The sequence below is a fragment of the Ziziphus jujuba genome, chromosome 5 (assembly GCF_031755915.1).
Source record: "Ziziphus jujuba cultivar Dongzao chromosome 5, ASM3175591v1".
NCBI lineage: Eukaryota > Viridiplantae > Streptophyta > Magnoliopsida > Rosales > Rhamnaceae > Ziziphus > Ziziphus jujuba.
In genome coordinates, this window is record NC_083383.1 from 511,890 (window position 1) to 525,479 (window position 13,590).

Sequence of the window (13,590 nt, forward strand, 5' to 3'; positions counted from 1 at the left end):
TTTGGAAAAACGGTACGGTTATAATTAATTTAATAATTATTTTAGACGCACTCATACAGTATTGGTGTTCCGGTGTATATGTGGTTAGCGCGCAAGTATTATGTCTCCCGTGAGTTGCCATTGGACCGTGGGCAGGTAAGTTTGATATTGGCCACAGCCGCCCCTCTCCTTGGCCGGGATGACGGTTTCAGCAGCGGTACTGTCGATGCTCAGGACGCAGGGTATCGGAGGGCATCACTGGTATATGGTGTGGTGCGTCAAGTGTAAATTTTCAGATAAAATTTCAAACCCCAAAGTGTTCAATAAATTATTTATTATATTTATTTACATTTTAATTATATTTGGGGTATTTATATATTTATTGTTATTTAAATTGTTTGATCCCTTGGTTTTCGGGAAATACGAATATCGGGTTTTGTGAAAATGTTTTAAAAAGGGAACATTTCCAACGGAGTGATTAGTGAGAGTTTTGAGAGAAATTATTATTTTCAACTGTTATTATTTATTTACCTATTTAATTGCCGGTATTAATTAAATTCCCTTATTTGTTATATTATTATTATTAAAAGTGTTCAGGAGCTAGGGTCGCTCACTGAGATGATTAGCATCTCACGTTTTTAAATTCCGTTCCCTTAGGTGCAAGGGGTGGTAGGCGTTCTTCCGGAGCAAACCAAATCTCCGCCGCTATCGTAGTTCGAGAAGTACCTTTGTACTCATTCAATTCAATTGTAATATTTCTTTCATCTTTGTTGTAATTTCTATTGAATAGCACTTCATGAAACTCTGTATACTATTCTGGACACTTATGTTTTATTTATGCACTGGATTACTGTTATTCCTGTGAAGTGCTGTAAAATTGTGGAATTAATTTGTAGTATTGTGGGAGGAATAAGGGGATGAATATAGAAGTGTGTTTTCAGTGCAGGTAATTTATGGTAAGTCCAACCCTTAGGGGAGGTTCTGCCGGATTTTCCATTAGAGGGTCCGGTAAGGTTTCCCTAGGATCAGGGCTTGTCTAGGGTTCCGGTGAGGAATTTTGGACGGGTCCTGACACAAAGCTCCCATTCTTCCAAGCTAAAGCTTTTCACATTGTCCTTTTGGTAATTTGGCTATCAACAGTAAAACAATGTTTCAAGTCAAAAATGGTTTACAGGATTCAAAGGACGTTTTGTTAAAAGAGGGGATTGTGCCTAAGGATCGAAGGATAATCTTACGTGCAGCTCTTGAAGCATAAGAAATTAAACCATGGAAGAACCAAAAGTAAAGAGTGTGATCGCTAAATTAAGAAAGGGAGGTAAAGAGAAAAAGAGTCCTGGGGAATTGCCTATGTGAAGTATTTTCACTCCGGTTAGACTAGAACGACCTCATGTATATTCCATGCCTTTTAGAAAATTGCCATTAGTATCATGTCCCACTTAAATCCTTCATAATCATCCTTTGTGCTCAAATCTTCCAACAACCAAATTATTCCCTTCATGAATGTTTATCGGTTCTAAGTATATATTAATTCTCAATGCTATCAAGAATTTGTGATTGATCTTTATTCCCATCACATTCTTTTATTCATTAGTCTTTTTGTATTTACTATTTAAACATTCTTGTTTAGTTATTTTGTGTTGTTGGAATGCTATTGTGGTTTATGACCAAGTATAATGTAGGACTATCACAATCTCTCTTGGTAACCTAATTCTGCTTCAAGACAAAAGAATCTAGGGGAAATATCAAAGTCCAGTTTAAAGCAAAGTTGTTTTGAGGCTTGTGTGTATTGTCAAATTGATTATGGCTTTATTCAAGAAATTTGCCCAACGAATACAAAACTGTAACAAACTTAGTCGAGTTTGACGAATTCGTCAGCACATCCATAATCCAAAACCAAAATGCAATTTTTTTTTTCTTTTGAGAGAAAAAATCAAATTACGCTTAAGTACAAAATATACTAATAAAATATCACTGTTCAAATATCAAAACCCAACAAAACTACCCCAACAACCAAAATCATAGATTAAAAAAAAAAAAATTTAAACTTCAATTACAAAGTAGAAATCTTGGACCAAAGAAAGATTTTGAGATTGGTAAAAAAGAAACTTTATTGATGAAAGATGTGGAAGCTGGTGCAAAGTAATAGAAGGAAAAGCCATGGGAGAGATGTTTCAAAAAACAAACATGCTGAGCACGTGACTATTCAATAACCAAATGGATGGAAAGAAGAAAATAACCTAACAGGGCAAGGTAAAAACAGGATTAAGAGGCAAAGTGCCAAAAGAGAAAATGAAGGCAAAGTGCAAATATGGGTGTAGATATGGGGATATAAGTGCCTAAAATTGTAAAAATTTAATAAAAGTACTAATACACAAAACCCCAATGAATGAATTTGAATTCCGTTTTTATCGTCTAAAATAAACTGCTAGAAAAGATAGCTCCTAGGATATCATATAAATATAATAGTTACTAGAAAAGGAAAAAAAAATTATATATAGGAGAAGTACAAAGCTCCTTTTTTTTTTATGTGGTAAAATGCAAAGCTTCTTTGTTGGTTTTTTTTTTTTTTTTTTTTTTTTTTTTGGGGCTCAAACTGGGAACTCATTAGAAACCAAAAAGGGGAAAACAAAATATCAAATTAGGACACAGGGAGCTTCCTTAGGTGCACTTTCCTGGGTCACTATCTCAGTACACGCACTAGGCAACCAATTTGGGTCTATAAGACCTACTACATATTGTGTTGCCGCCCATTTGCTAACATTGTGGGCCAAGCTATTTGCTATTCTAGGGGCCCAATTGAATTTTACAATTTGAAAACTGGAAGTATTAAGCATAACGTTTGAGAAAAGGCTTTCTGAAGCCCAATGAATAAGGGAGCTATCTTTCATGTGGAGAGCTTTAAAGACTGTTTAGGCATCGGTTTCAAATATCACCTTTGTCCACCCATGAAACTGGGCTACATGCATGGCTTTTGCAACGGCTTCTAGCTTGGCTACTTCAGGGATTGAGACTCTCGACTTGAAGGAGTGTATTGACAGTACTTTGCCTTCTTCGTTCCTGGCTATTATGGCTATGAAGCAGCCATTGGATCTCATCATTGCATCTGAATTTAATTTGATGAATCCGGCCAAGGGTTTTCTCCAAGAGAGATGGTTGTGTCCGTTGGACTCCTCTGGACTGCGGCTAGCTCTAGCATCCCGTTTGGTTGCGTCGATCATCTCATTGACATTTTTGTGTATCAAAACTGCTATTTGCTGCAGATTCGGAGTTTCTACTGTGTGGTAACTTGTATTCCTAATTTTCCATAAATATTCCAATGTGATGGCGCTGAAGAAGAGGAAATTCTCTTTATCATCCTCATGTATAGGAAGAAAGCCTATTGGGTTGACCAAACAGTAGAGGAAGGACATGAAGTCATTGAAACCCAGGGCTTCCCATCATAAGCCCCAGGGACTTACCAGCCATCCACCGATCCACTTCACATAGAAAGAAAACATGAATTTCATCTTCGCTACAGTTGCATCCATAAACACACTCATTATGAATTACAGACATTCCACGATTGGATAAGTTGGATGAGACGGGACGTCCATGATTTGCTAGTTTCCATAAAAAGAACTTGGTTCTCTCATGAAGTTTGCTTTTCCAGAGGATCTTCCACCAATTTTGTTCTTTGTGATGATCGGCTTCCTGTGCCATGTAAGCTGTCTTGACGTTGAAAGTTCCATTCCTTGTTTTTGACCAGATAATTTTGTCCTCCTGGTTACTTTTGGCCCAGAACATTTCCTGGATTTTTTGAACCGATTCATGATCAAACAGAGCATTTAATCGGACATCATCCCAATCTCCATTGCTGCGTTTAAGTGAGTTTACCATGCCAAAAGATATGACAGGGAGTTGTCTTGGTTTTGGGATGAATCCTTGAATATTAGGGACCCATGGGTCCTCCCAGAAATTCATAGAAGTGCCCGTTCCTACCTTATAGCAGAGCCTTGTGGCTAGGTGAGAATGAATCTTGAGAATGCCAGACCAAAGCCATGAGCTATTGTTTTTCTTCTTACACTTCATGAAAGAAGAGTGGGGAAAGTATTTGGCTTTGAGGGTTTGCACCCAAAAATTGTTTGCTTCTATAGCTAGCCACCAGCCAATCTTGGCAATGAGGGCTCTATTGAAGTTCCATAGTTTTTTTATGCCAAGACCTCCACTATATTTTGGTTGGCACACCGTTCTCCTTGCTATTGGAGTGAAGCCTCGCAAATTTGTAGGGTCATTCTTCCAGTGAAAGGCTCTTGCTTTGCTTTCCAAACGTTGGCACCAACCTTTAGGAAGAGGAATGTTGACATGGAGTACACCGGGATGGAAGTGACCACATGTTTGACGAGGGTAGCATGACCGGCCTGTGAAAGAAGCTTAGCTTTCCATCCTTGGATTCTGGTTTCCACTTTTCTTTGTAGATCCTGGAAGGTTTCGGACTTGTTTTTGTTGATAAATAAAGGCAGTCCTAGGTACTTATTTGTCCGCTCAACCTCTTTCATTCCTAAAAGTTGTTTAATCTCCGATTTCCTTTTTTCGCTGACATTACAGGAGAAAAAGCATCCTAATTTTTCTTGATTAAAGGATTGTCTTGTCCATTTGCAATAAAGTTGAAGACAACGATGAACGTTTCTGGCTTCCTCAACACTGGCTCCACAGAATATGAGAACATCATCTGCGAAGAGAAGGTGAGACACCGACGGGGATGAGCATCCGAATTTCACTTTGGTGATCTTCCTGTCACTTTCCCATTTGTACAACATACGAGAGAGAAGTTCCACCATTAGAATGAAGAGGAATGGAGATAACGGGTCACATTGTCTGAGCTTGCATTCCATCGGGATTTTGCCAAATATGCTTCCGTTCAGAAGCAATTCCATGGAGACAGAAGAAATGCAGTTAAGCACGAGCTTGGCTATCTTATCCGAGAATCCGAAGAGAATTAAAAGTCTGGAAATCATAAACCCAATCCACCTTATCGTAAGCTTTCTGCATATCAACCTTAATACCCATGATTCCATTCATCCCTTTTTACGTGACATAGAGTGGATTACTTCATGAGCCATGATTGCATTTTCACCGATCCAACGGTGTGGAACAAACGCTGATTGGTTTGGGGAGATGATTTTCTTGATAACTTGCTTCATTCTATCTACTATGATTTTCGCAATGGTTTTGTATGTGGTATTGCACAAACTTATAGGTCGAAGATGTTTGACTTCGGACACTCCAGAGATTTTTGGGATTAAAACAACAAAGGTTTGGTTGATGTCTCTTGGCAATAACCCTGAACGGAAGACGTTTTGCACCATTCTAACAACATCTTAACCAACAATGTGCTAGAATATTTGGAAAACAATGCGGGCATGCCATCTGGTCCGGGAGCCTTCGTTACGTGCATGTTTTTCACCACGTTCCAAATTTTAGCTTCCGACGGGATTGCTTCCAAAAATTTGTTGTCTTCCCTGGTAACACAATTCGAAATGAATTCTCCCATACATTCGCTTCGTTTGATGTCCTCAGCTCTGTAGAGATTTGAAAATTCCTCGATTAGCAACTTACCAATTTCTTCTCGTGATTCCCTCCAATGACCATTTCCGTCCTTTATGGCTGGTATGAAAATTTTCCTCCTATTTGCTATAGTTGCCGTGTGGAACAATTTTGTGTTTCTATCTCCTGCGGACAACCACATCTCTCAAGATTTTTGTCTCCAAAGAATTTTTGTTCTCTTCCTCCATTCGTTCAACTCCCATTAAGTGCTCCGTTCTTCTTCCAGGATTGCCTCTGTTGGTTCTAGGCTTTAAAGCCATTGAATTTTATCTTCCAATTGGTTAATTCTGGTCTGACAGAAACCAAATACATCTTTTTTCCACTTCTTCAGGGCTAATGCCGTACTATGAAGCTTATATATTACAGATGTGGGGCAGTCCCTGGTGTTTGCACTTTTCCAAGCTAGCTCCACTACGTCCTTGCATGTGATATCTCTCATCCAAATTTTCAGAAATTGGAATAGTCGAGCTTTGAAACAATGATCGAGATGTAGCTTGATTTGAATGGGGATGTGATCCGAGTTAGCACTTGAGAGATGGATGACACCCATTTTATCAAAAGCCGTTCTCCAAGCGGGGCTCATTATTGCTCTGTCGAGGTGCTCTCTGATGTTCGCTTTGCCTCCCCGTTTATTGCACCACGTGAAAGGATTACCATGATAGCCAATGTCTACCACACCCACATCAAACATAAAAGATCGCAGGAAGTGATTAGATTTCTCCATTACTGGTCGACCTCCTAGTTTCTCATCCTGCTCATAAACGCCATTGAAATCTCCAACACATATCCACAAATCTGGGCTTGATGTTAGCTCCTCCTAGAAGGCCTTTCTCATGGATCTTTCTATGGGGCAATGACAAAACCATATCATCCAGCTATCCATGTGGTGGGAGTCCACCTACATTCCAATGAGCCAGCTATTGGCCAGAGTGATTGTCCAGTTCCATTTGGAGTCCCAGAAAAGAGCTAGTCCCCTTTTTTTATTAACAGCTTCAATACAAAGATTCTCGAAGGCCAATTTTCTTTTAATCTTATTTATTTTCTCCTTGTGAGCTTTGGTTTCGCACAGAAAGAGGCCTGTAGAGGAGTGTTTCCTGATAAGGACATAAAGGCCATGAACTGCCGAGTTTCTCCCCAGTCCTCGGCAGTTCCATGATATGAAATTCACGGTTGAGGGGGAGGGGGGTCATGATTAGGCCCGCCTTCTCAGCCTTGGACTTGAAGGGTTCACTTGACTCATGGAAGATTTCGTACGTAGTTTCTTGGTGTACACCTCTCGCACTTTTCTTGAGTCTTACCTTCAGTGAAAGAGAGTGATGCATGACCTGGTTCTCCCCTTGGCTTTCCACGAGGCAGTAGTCCTCACTGGGCCATGACTCCCCTTTCGGTTCAAATAATGTCACTTGCCCGTGCTCCTCTATGGAAAAACCTTGTTGGGCTTGTACTACCACTTCTCCTTGTGGAGTCTTTGGGTCAGTACTTCCTATTTTTGGGGATTCAGTAATACTCTTCTCCAAATTATGTTGCTGGGCTTCCTCTGTAGCGAGCCCATGAGACCTACTCTTTCGTTTGGCCCACTCCAGTCAGCTTTTTGTTTTTCACTACGTGCCTCGTGAAAGTCCCAACCCTAAAACATGATGGTTCCTTGTCAGATCTCCCCTGTGCCTCTTTTCTATTGGAGATTGTGCTCTCTATGTTGGCTCTAGGGTTCCCTTATAGGTGCACAGCAGTGTTATCGGATGCCTTGGAAAAGGTGGATTTTGAAATTGGAAGGCTCTCCTTCTGATGTTTACTGAGAGAGAAGTCAGCCTTTTCGAGCGCAGGTTCCAACAGAGAGCTAGGGTTAGGGTGGCTATTCATGATTTCCCTATTCCTTGCACAGCGGCTTTTGTTTGATTGATCACATGGATCATGAGGCAATGCCCTGGTGGCCAAGTTTGCTGGTTTGGCCTGAGGTCCGGTGAAGGGAATGTTGTGGTCGAGATTTGTAGGGGGTTCTCCACCGAAGGTTAGGATATGGGCTTCCTCGTCGATCCGTAATTCCTCATTTGAATGAGAGTCGTAGAAGTCCTGTCGAAAGGTTTCAAATCGATGTAAATGGTGTCCTACCCGCATAATTGAACAGGACCCTTTTCAGCGCGTAACCAAACCCCGAACTTGTCACCATCCGAGATCTTCTTCTTCGATGGTGGGTCGGCGATTTTGCAAGATTTCTTAAGATGTCCTATTAGCCCACAGTGATAACAAAAATCCCCCAGTTTTTCATAATAGAATTGGATCCAAGTTTTCCTTCCTTCCAAGTTCTGGAAGAAACCGATGGGGAAGAGGCTTGGTAATTTCAACCTCAGCTTGAATCCGCATGAAAGTCATCCCTAGTCCGCTCTTCCTCAAGGTATCTTCATAACTCACGACCTCTTTGAAAAAACTTCCAATTTTGAGAGCATTTGATTTGGTCATGAATTTTAAAGGTAGCCCGTGTATCTGGATCCAAAAAGTGGAGTGGGAGAAGTCGAAATCTTGCAGGGACATCCGTGGATCCCATTCTTTTAAAGAAAGGTGAGTCCCATTGATTGTCTAGGGTCGTCTACCCCAAACTCTGTTGCGATCCTCTATTCTTTTAAAAGAAAATAAAAATATGTTATTGTTGATTTGGTCCACTTGTACTGGGTCTTGTGTGAACCAAATTCTCCGCGTGATCAGCTGCACTGTATATTTCTTGACAGGTTTTTCAGAGAAAATCTTTCCAACCATCATCAGATGAGATCTCCGTGTTGCTTCCGCTAGGTCTGGTGTGAGATCCAGTCGTGGATAATTGCTCAAATCATCAGGTAAATGCTCCGCTTGATCCATTTCTTAGAATGATTATGAAACTGTTGTGAACTCTGATGAGATACTATTGATTTCCACCATACAGGTTGAGTTCTGAAGACAGTGCTGTAGGTGTAGCTTCTACCCATTGTTAGAAATACTCTCACATGGAGAAAAACTCAAGTTGGAACATGGCCTGTTTTGCCCCATAATAGCTCCTTTGTTGGTATGCTTACATTCCCTTATCTTAGATATGTTATTCACCAAAATATATATATATACATATATATATATATATATATATATCAGTTCGATATGTTTGTTAGCAGTTAATTTTAATAGTCAAAAACAAAAAACAGAAGTAAAAAATTAATATTTCATGATGAGATAATAATAGCAAGCAAATACAATTACAGTTTTTAACTAATTAATAATATTTTTTTGATTTAAAAAAAAAAAAAAAGGCATTGGTTAAAATGCAATTAGAACAAATTGAGGGTGTGAAAATGAAATTTTTCTATGAAAATAAAAAAGAGAAAGAATGGGCGGTGCGGTGTTGTGTTGATTAGTAGTGTGCATCTGGTGCATGTTTGACAAACAATCGGGGAACGGGGGGAGGGCGAGTAAACGGTATACTAAAGAGAGTAAAGGGCGGTGGGAGATGGAGGATGAGATGGATTCACTGTTTGAGGGGATGGTGCTCTTCGATCCTAGTAATAATTCTCAATTTCAATTTCAATCTCAAGATGATAGCGATCAAGCAGATGATTCTCCAACTCCAACAGCAACAGCACCAGCATCACCAGCAGACGCATTGGCACAGCCACAGGCCCAACCCCAACCCCAACCCCTGGACGAGAACCTCTTCTCTGACCTCACTCTTGCCTCTCCCCTCCAATTCCACACAACAGAAACCACCCCTCCTTCCAACTCCGTCTCCAGACAGATTTCCAGAAAGAAGAAGAGGGCTGCTGGGTTGAGGATCGGATATGCCAGAGATGCTGATATCGATGCATATGCCTATTCTCGCCCTCTCGATGCGGAGGAGCCTCAGCCCCACACCACTCCCACTCCCACTCCCACCGTTGAATCAGATTCTACTCATGCCAACGGACACAAGGCCGATGGTGCTGGTTGTCGCCTGGAGCAGATCAAGTCTCTGATCTCTGACAAACTCCACCGTGCTCGTCAATCGGTCTCCTCTGTCTCCTCCGCCAGGAAGGATTTCATTGCCGCCAGAAGAAAAGCTGCCCACAACCTCCACCTCGCTTCGGTCGCCTATGCCGACCTCGAGAACCAACTCAACGACGCTTGCGACGCCGAAGATTTCGAGGCTGCTGAACGGCTTAGCGACAGCCTTGCCGCTGCTGACAAGGACAAGCAATCTCTTATCGCTTTACTCAGAGATGCCGAGTCCCACTACGACGCCGTTGAATTCCAGATGCAGCAGGTGCTCACCTCTCAAATCGCTGCTGAGGAGGAATGCACTTCTCTGCTTACTCAATTTGCCATGGTCTGGACTCTGCTGCTTGCTTCTCTTTCCATTTTTATTATTATTTTTTTTTATTATAATTCAAAAACAAATTGTTCTTTTATTTCTCTACTATGAATTCATTTTAATTTTAACTTTCGTTAGAATGAATGAAGTGTATGCTCATCTAATCAACTACTATTTGTCAACAATAAATTGGCATTAGGAAGCTCTGTAACTGCTGAGATGAGGGGGGAAAAATAATAATAAATGAGAAAAAAAATATATATATATATATATAGATAAATAGATAGATAGATAGATATGGACTTGGAGAGGCAAAATTCAATTTGTTGATAAAAAATTAAAATGTATTGTGTTTTCCTCAGGATGCATCAACTGAAGCACATAAGGTCATAATGACAGCAGAAGTCGTCTCTTCAAAAGAAATGCATAGATGGTTCTCATCAACCGAATCCTTGGAGATGAAGAAGATGGAATTAGAAATTGAATCAGAAATCATAAGTGAAGCCCGCAATGTATTGAATAATTCCATTGAGCTTTCAGTTGAGAATGACAGGAGGGAGAGAAAATCTCTTTGTAAGAAGAAGATTGTGCTGATGGATGAATTGGAGCAACTGCTTGCCCTCGTGAAACGCAAGGAAGAGGAGATTGCACAAAATGATTCTGACATCGAAGCGGTTGACAAAAGGATTGTTGACGTTGTCTCTGGTTTTCAGGAGATGCAATCTGGCATTGATGCCAAGTTTGCTAACCTGCAATCTGGCCTTTCCCAGATTGGCTTAGACAGAGATGCTATGTTATCACAGAGGAAGGAAATTGATGAATTCCTAACTCAGGAAGAAGAGAGAGGAGCTAAGTTGAAAGAGGTTGCCCAGGCTTCTGCAGCGGAAGCAAAATCTTACCAGGAAGTTGCTGGACTTAGAAAGAGTCTGATGTCATCTGTTTCCAAGTCTATGGAAGACAAAGTGAGGCTTGCCAAGATTGAGGAGAAGTTTTCCGAGGATGTCCAAATACTCCAGTTGCAGGTTTCCACCTCTAGAGCTTCTCTACAGGTATTTCATGCTTCCCCATCCCTCTCTGATTTTGCTTGAAATTGGAGTTGCTCCTACATCTTTTCTATTCTGCTTAAGCAGTTTCATTTTCCTATTAACACATTAATATCTCACATTCTTCTGGGTTATCTGTAGCATACTTCTCACATAAAAATTCAGAAAAGATTTATGCCATTGATGCATATATGGAATTGCCTAATACTCGCGTAGATGATTATTTTAGAAATTTCCTAATGCGTCCTGTGAGAAAATGGGCCTGTCCTAGAAAGTGTGTCTCATTGCCCCTTGAAAAAGGAGTTTGTTGGCTGATTCATAAAATACCAAGATTTCTTGTTGAAAATGATAATTCGACCTTGTTAATTTTTTATTGAAACCAGTATGTTCTTATTGTAAAGTACTGGGAACTGATTTCTCTTTCATTTTTATTGTCAAATATATGTTATAATCCATGTCTAAATATTTTGCTCATGGGACAATCACATTTTTCTCCTTGTTTCTTATTTGTTTGCCTACATTTTTGGGGCTCATTTGTCATGCTAGTTCATAGTCATACTGCATGCATTAATACCAAACTGTTTTGTAATAAATTATATTATATTGTATCATATCATGTTCATTATTTTACTGTCTTTGTTTTGAATTGGACTAAGAGTTTGGTAAGTTGTGATGTAGTTATCACTTTATTGTTCTAAACAATTAAATTTCAAATTTAGTATAATTTATCCTTTTTTTTTTTTTTTTGAGCCTGTATATTTTTAATTATGTTATGGAAAATGTAATATGTGACTTTATCACATAAAGCCACTACTGGTTTCAAAATTCATTAGTGTGTTTTTTTTTTTTTTCTTTTTTAAAAAAAAAGAAGAAAATTTCAGTAGTCGACTCTGATACTGTTTAAGTGTTAACGTGGTACAGTCTAGATTCATCATTGAAATGAGTTTTAATTAGCAGTAAGGAAAATAATTAATGAGTTTCAACCAGTCCACATTTTATTTGCCCCTTTCTTTTCTTAGGAACACCTTTTTCTCACTGAATGACAACAATGACATGCCAATTTATTGAATATATTTTTTTTGTTCCGTGGCTTCTAGGAACTATCAACAAGAAAGTCAAGCATCCAGCAAGATATATCATCCTCCAAGCAGAGGATATTTTTCTTAGACAAAAGGGCACCTGAGCTGGAAGCAGAAAAGAAAGTTGCTGCTGCTGCAAGAAATTTTAAGGAAGCTGCAAGGATAGCTGCTGAGGCAAAGTCATTAACGGTTGAGAAGGATGCCATACAAAATGACATGAAAAGAGCTGTATTGGAGCTTGAGAAGCTGGAGGAAGAGATAAAAGACACTGTCAGCAAACTGCAGGAGTATGAGGGGCTCATTTCGTCCAAGGAAAGAGAGGTAGCAAGGGCAAGATTTGAGAGGTTGCTTTTGGTAGCTGGTTCTGCTGCAGCAGAAAGAGAAGCTGCCTTGCAGTTTGGTGACCAAGATGAAGCTAACCTTCTTCACGTGGAGGCAGAAGCAGCAGATGCAGAAGCAAAAGAAATGCAACTATTACATAACTTCAAGGTGGAAGAATTTGTAAATCTACCAAAACACTTCATCTCCATGGAACTTGTAGCCAATCTTGGGAGGAAACAGTTGGCAGAATTGGCGGCAACTATTAATATTTCTCCTGCATGATGACTAGGAGAACAGAGTAGGATGCATTTGATGATCATTGATAGAGCATGTGGGGAATTGTTTGGTTAGCAGAAGGAACTCCGGATGCTTGATGAACATTTGAGAAGGTGGAATTACCCCAAAGTTACTTTGCGTTAGCTGCCACCATAGCAGTGATTGTGTTCTCTTCTGCCATCTCGTTTCCTCCTGTGCCATTGCTTTGCATACAATGTAAGGCTAGTTCTGATGCGTCTGAAAATTTTGATGCTGATCTCTATCCTCTCTATTTTTCAACCTTGCCGGGTCGGCAAATCCACATACAATATTCCTTCTGCTCCTATGCGGATTATGCTCGATTATGCTCCCTGTATAATATAATATTCCGTACCAAGGCCATTCTCCGTAGGAGGAAATTAATTTTTGTGAATACTGTTTGCAGTGTCTTACAATCGTTTCCGTATTATTGTAGTGAATAATGAGGAAATATTGCATAGTAATAAATTTTTTTTCCCTTTTTTTTCTTTTTTTTTTTTTTTTTTTTTTTTGTTTTTTTCCCCCTTTTTTATGAATGCTAGGTATTAGACAATTGCTACATGGAGACCATCTGGAGTTTGTTTCTTGTAGGTCTAGATCTGCACATGTTTGGCCTAGACGGAAATGTAAACTTTAAAATGAGTCGATTGGAAAAAAGAGGTATTACTCGAAACATCAACCTATTTACCAATGGCTTGTTAATTTGTAAGTTTCATGAATACAAATAAGTATGCTTGGTTATTATGATAATCACTGCATTTATTTTTATTAAAACTGTTAGATATTATTGTTATTACAATGCTAAAAAAATGAAACAAACGATTAAACAGAAATATTTGATGAGAGTTCAAGAAAAAACAACCAAACTATTTATGTTTATTTTTTATTTGATTTTGTATATATTTAAGTTTCAACTATACTTAAAAAGCTTATTTAACATGGTTCGTCATTGACATGAAATATTTGTCTAACAAAATTTTAGTTT

The 13,590-nt window shown here is 39.4% G+C and overlaps 2 protein-coding genes across 5 annotated transcripts; one reads left to right on the forward strand and one right to left on the reverse strand.

Annotated features, from left to right (window-relative positions):
* Nucleotides 1–2,888: 2,888 nt before the first annotated feature.
* On the reverse strand, nt 2,889–3,939 carry LOC107416023 (uncharacterized). Its single transcript, XM_016024468.1, has 2 exons — nt 3,438–3,939; nt 2,889–3,355 (listed from the first exon to the last, which is right to left on the reverse strand). The coding sequence occupies exons 1-2, from the start codon at nt 3,937–3,939 to the stop codon at nt 2,889–2,891; spliced, it is 969 nt and encodes a 322-aa protein (XP_015879954.1).
* A 3,263-nt stretch (nt 3,940–7,202) lies between these two features.
* LOC107416056 (uncharacterized) lies at nt 7,203–13,093 on the forward strand. Of its 4 annotated transcripts, XM_060817164.1 has the most exons (7): nt 7,203–7,954; nt 8,031–8,118; nt 8,286–8,390; nt 8,477–8,596; nt 8,835–9,883; nt 10,231–10,917; nt 12,009–13,093. In XM_060817164.1, exons 5-7 carry the CDS (start codon nt 8,957–8,959, stop codon nt 12,591–12,593), a joined length of 2,199 nt encoding a protein of 732 aa, XP_060673147.1. In that variant the 5' UTR covers nt 7,203–7,954; nt 8,031–8,118; nt 8,286–8,390; nt 8,477–8,596; nt 8,835–8,956; the 3' UTR covers nt 12,594–13,093. The 4 variants fall into 4 exon arrangements, with proteins under 4 accessions (XP_060673147.1, XP_060673145.1, XP_060673148.1 ...); XM_060817162.1 differs by having other exon boundaries at nt 8,477–9,883; XM_060817165.1 differs by having other exon boundaries at nt 8,035–8,118; nt 8,477–9,883.
* Nucleotides 13,094–13,590: the final 497 nt, after the last annotated feature.

Excerpts from the sequence above, each read along its gene's own strand:
- LOC107416023 (XM_016024468.1), bottom strand. The coding sequence starts at position 3,939 with ATGAATTTCTGGGAGGACCCATGGGTCCCTAATATTCAAGGATTCATC. Across the intron at positions 3,356-3,437 it reads AGTGGATCGGTGGATGGCTG|GCTTTCTTCCTATACATGAG; the intron begins GTAAGTCCCTGG and ends TCAACCCAATAG.
- LOC107416056 (XM_060817163.1), top strand. The coding sequence starts at position 8,957 with ATGTTTGACAAACAATCGGGGAACGGGGGGAGGGCGAGTAAACGGTAT. Across the intron at positions 9,884-10,230 it reads TGCTTACTCAATTTGCCATG|GATGCATCAACTGAAGCACA; the intron begins GTCTGGACTCTG and ends TGTTTTCCTCAG. Across the intron at positions 10,918-12,008 it reads CCTCTAGAGCTTCTCTACAG|GAACTATCAACAAGAAAGTC; the intron begins GTATTTCATGCT and ends CGTGGCTTCTAG.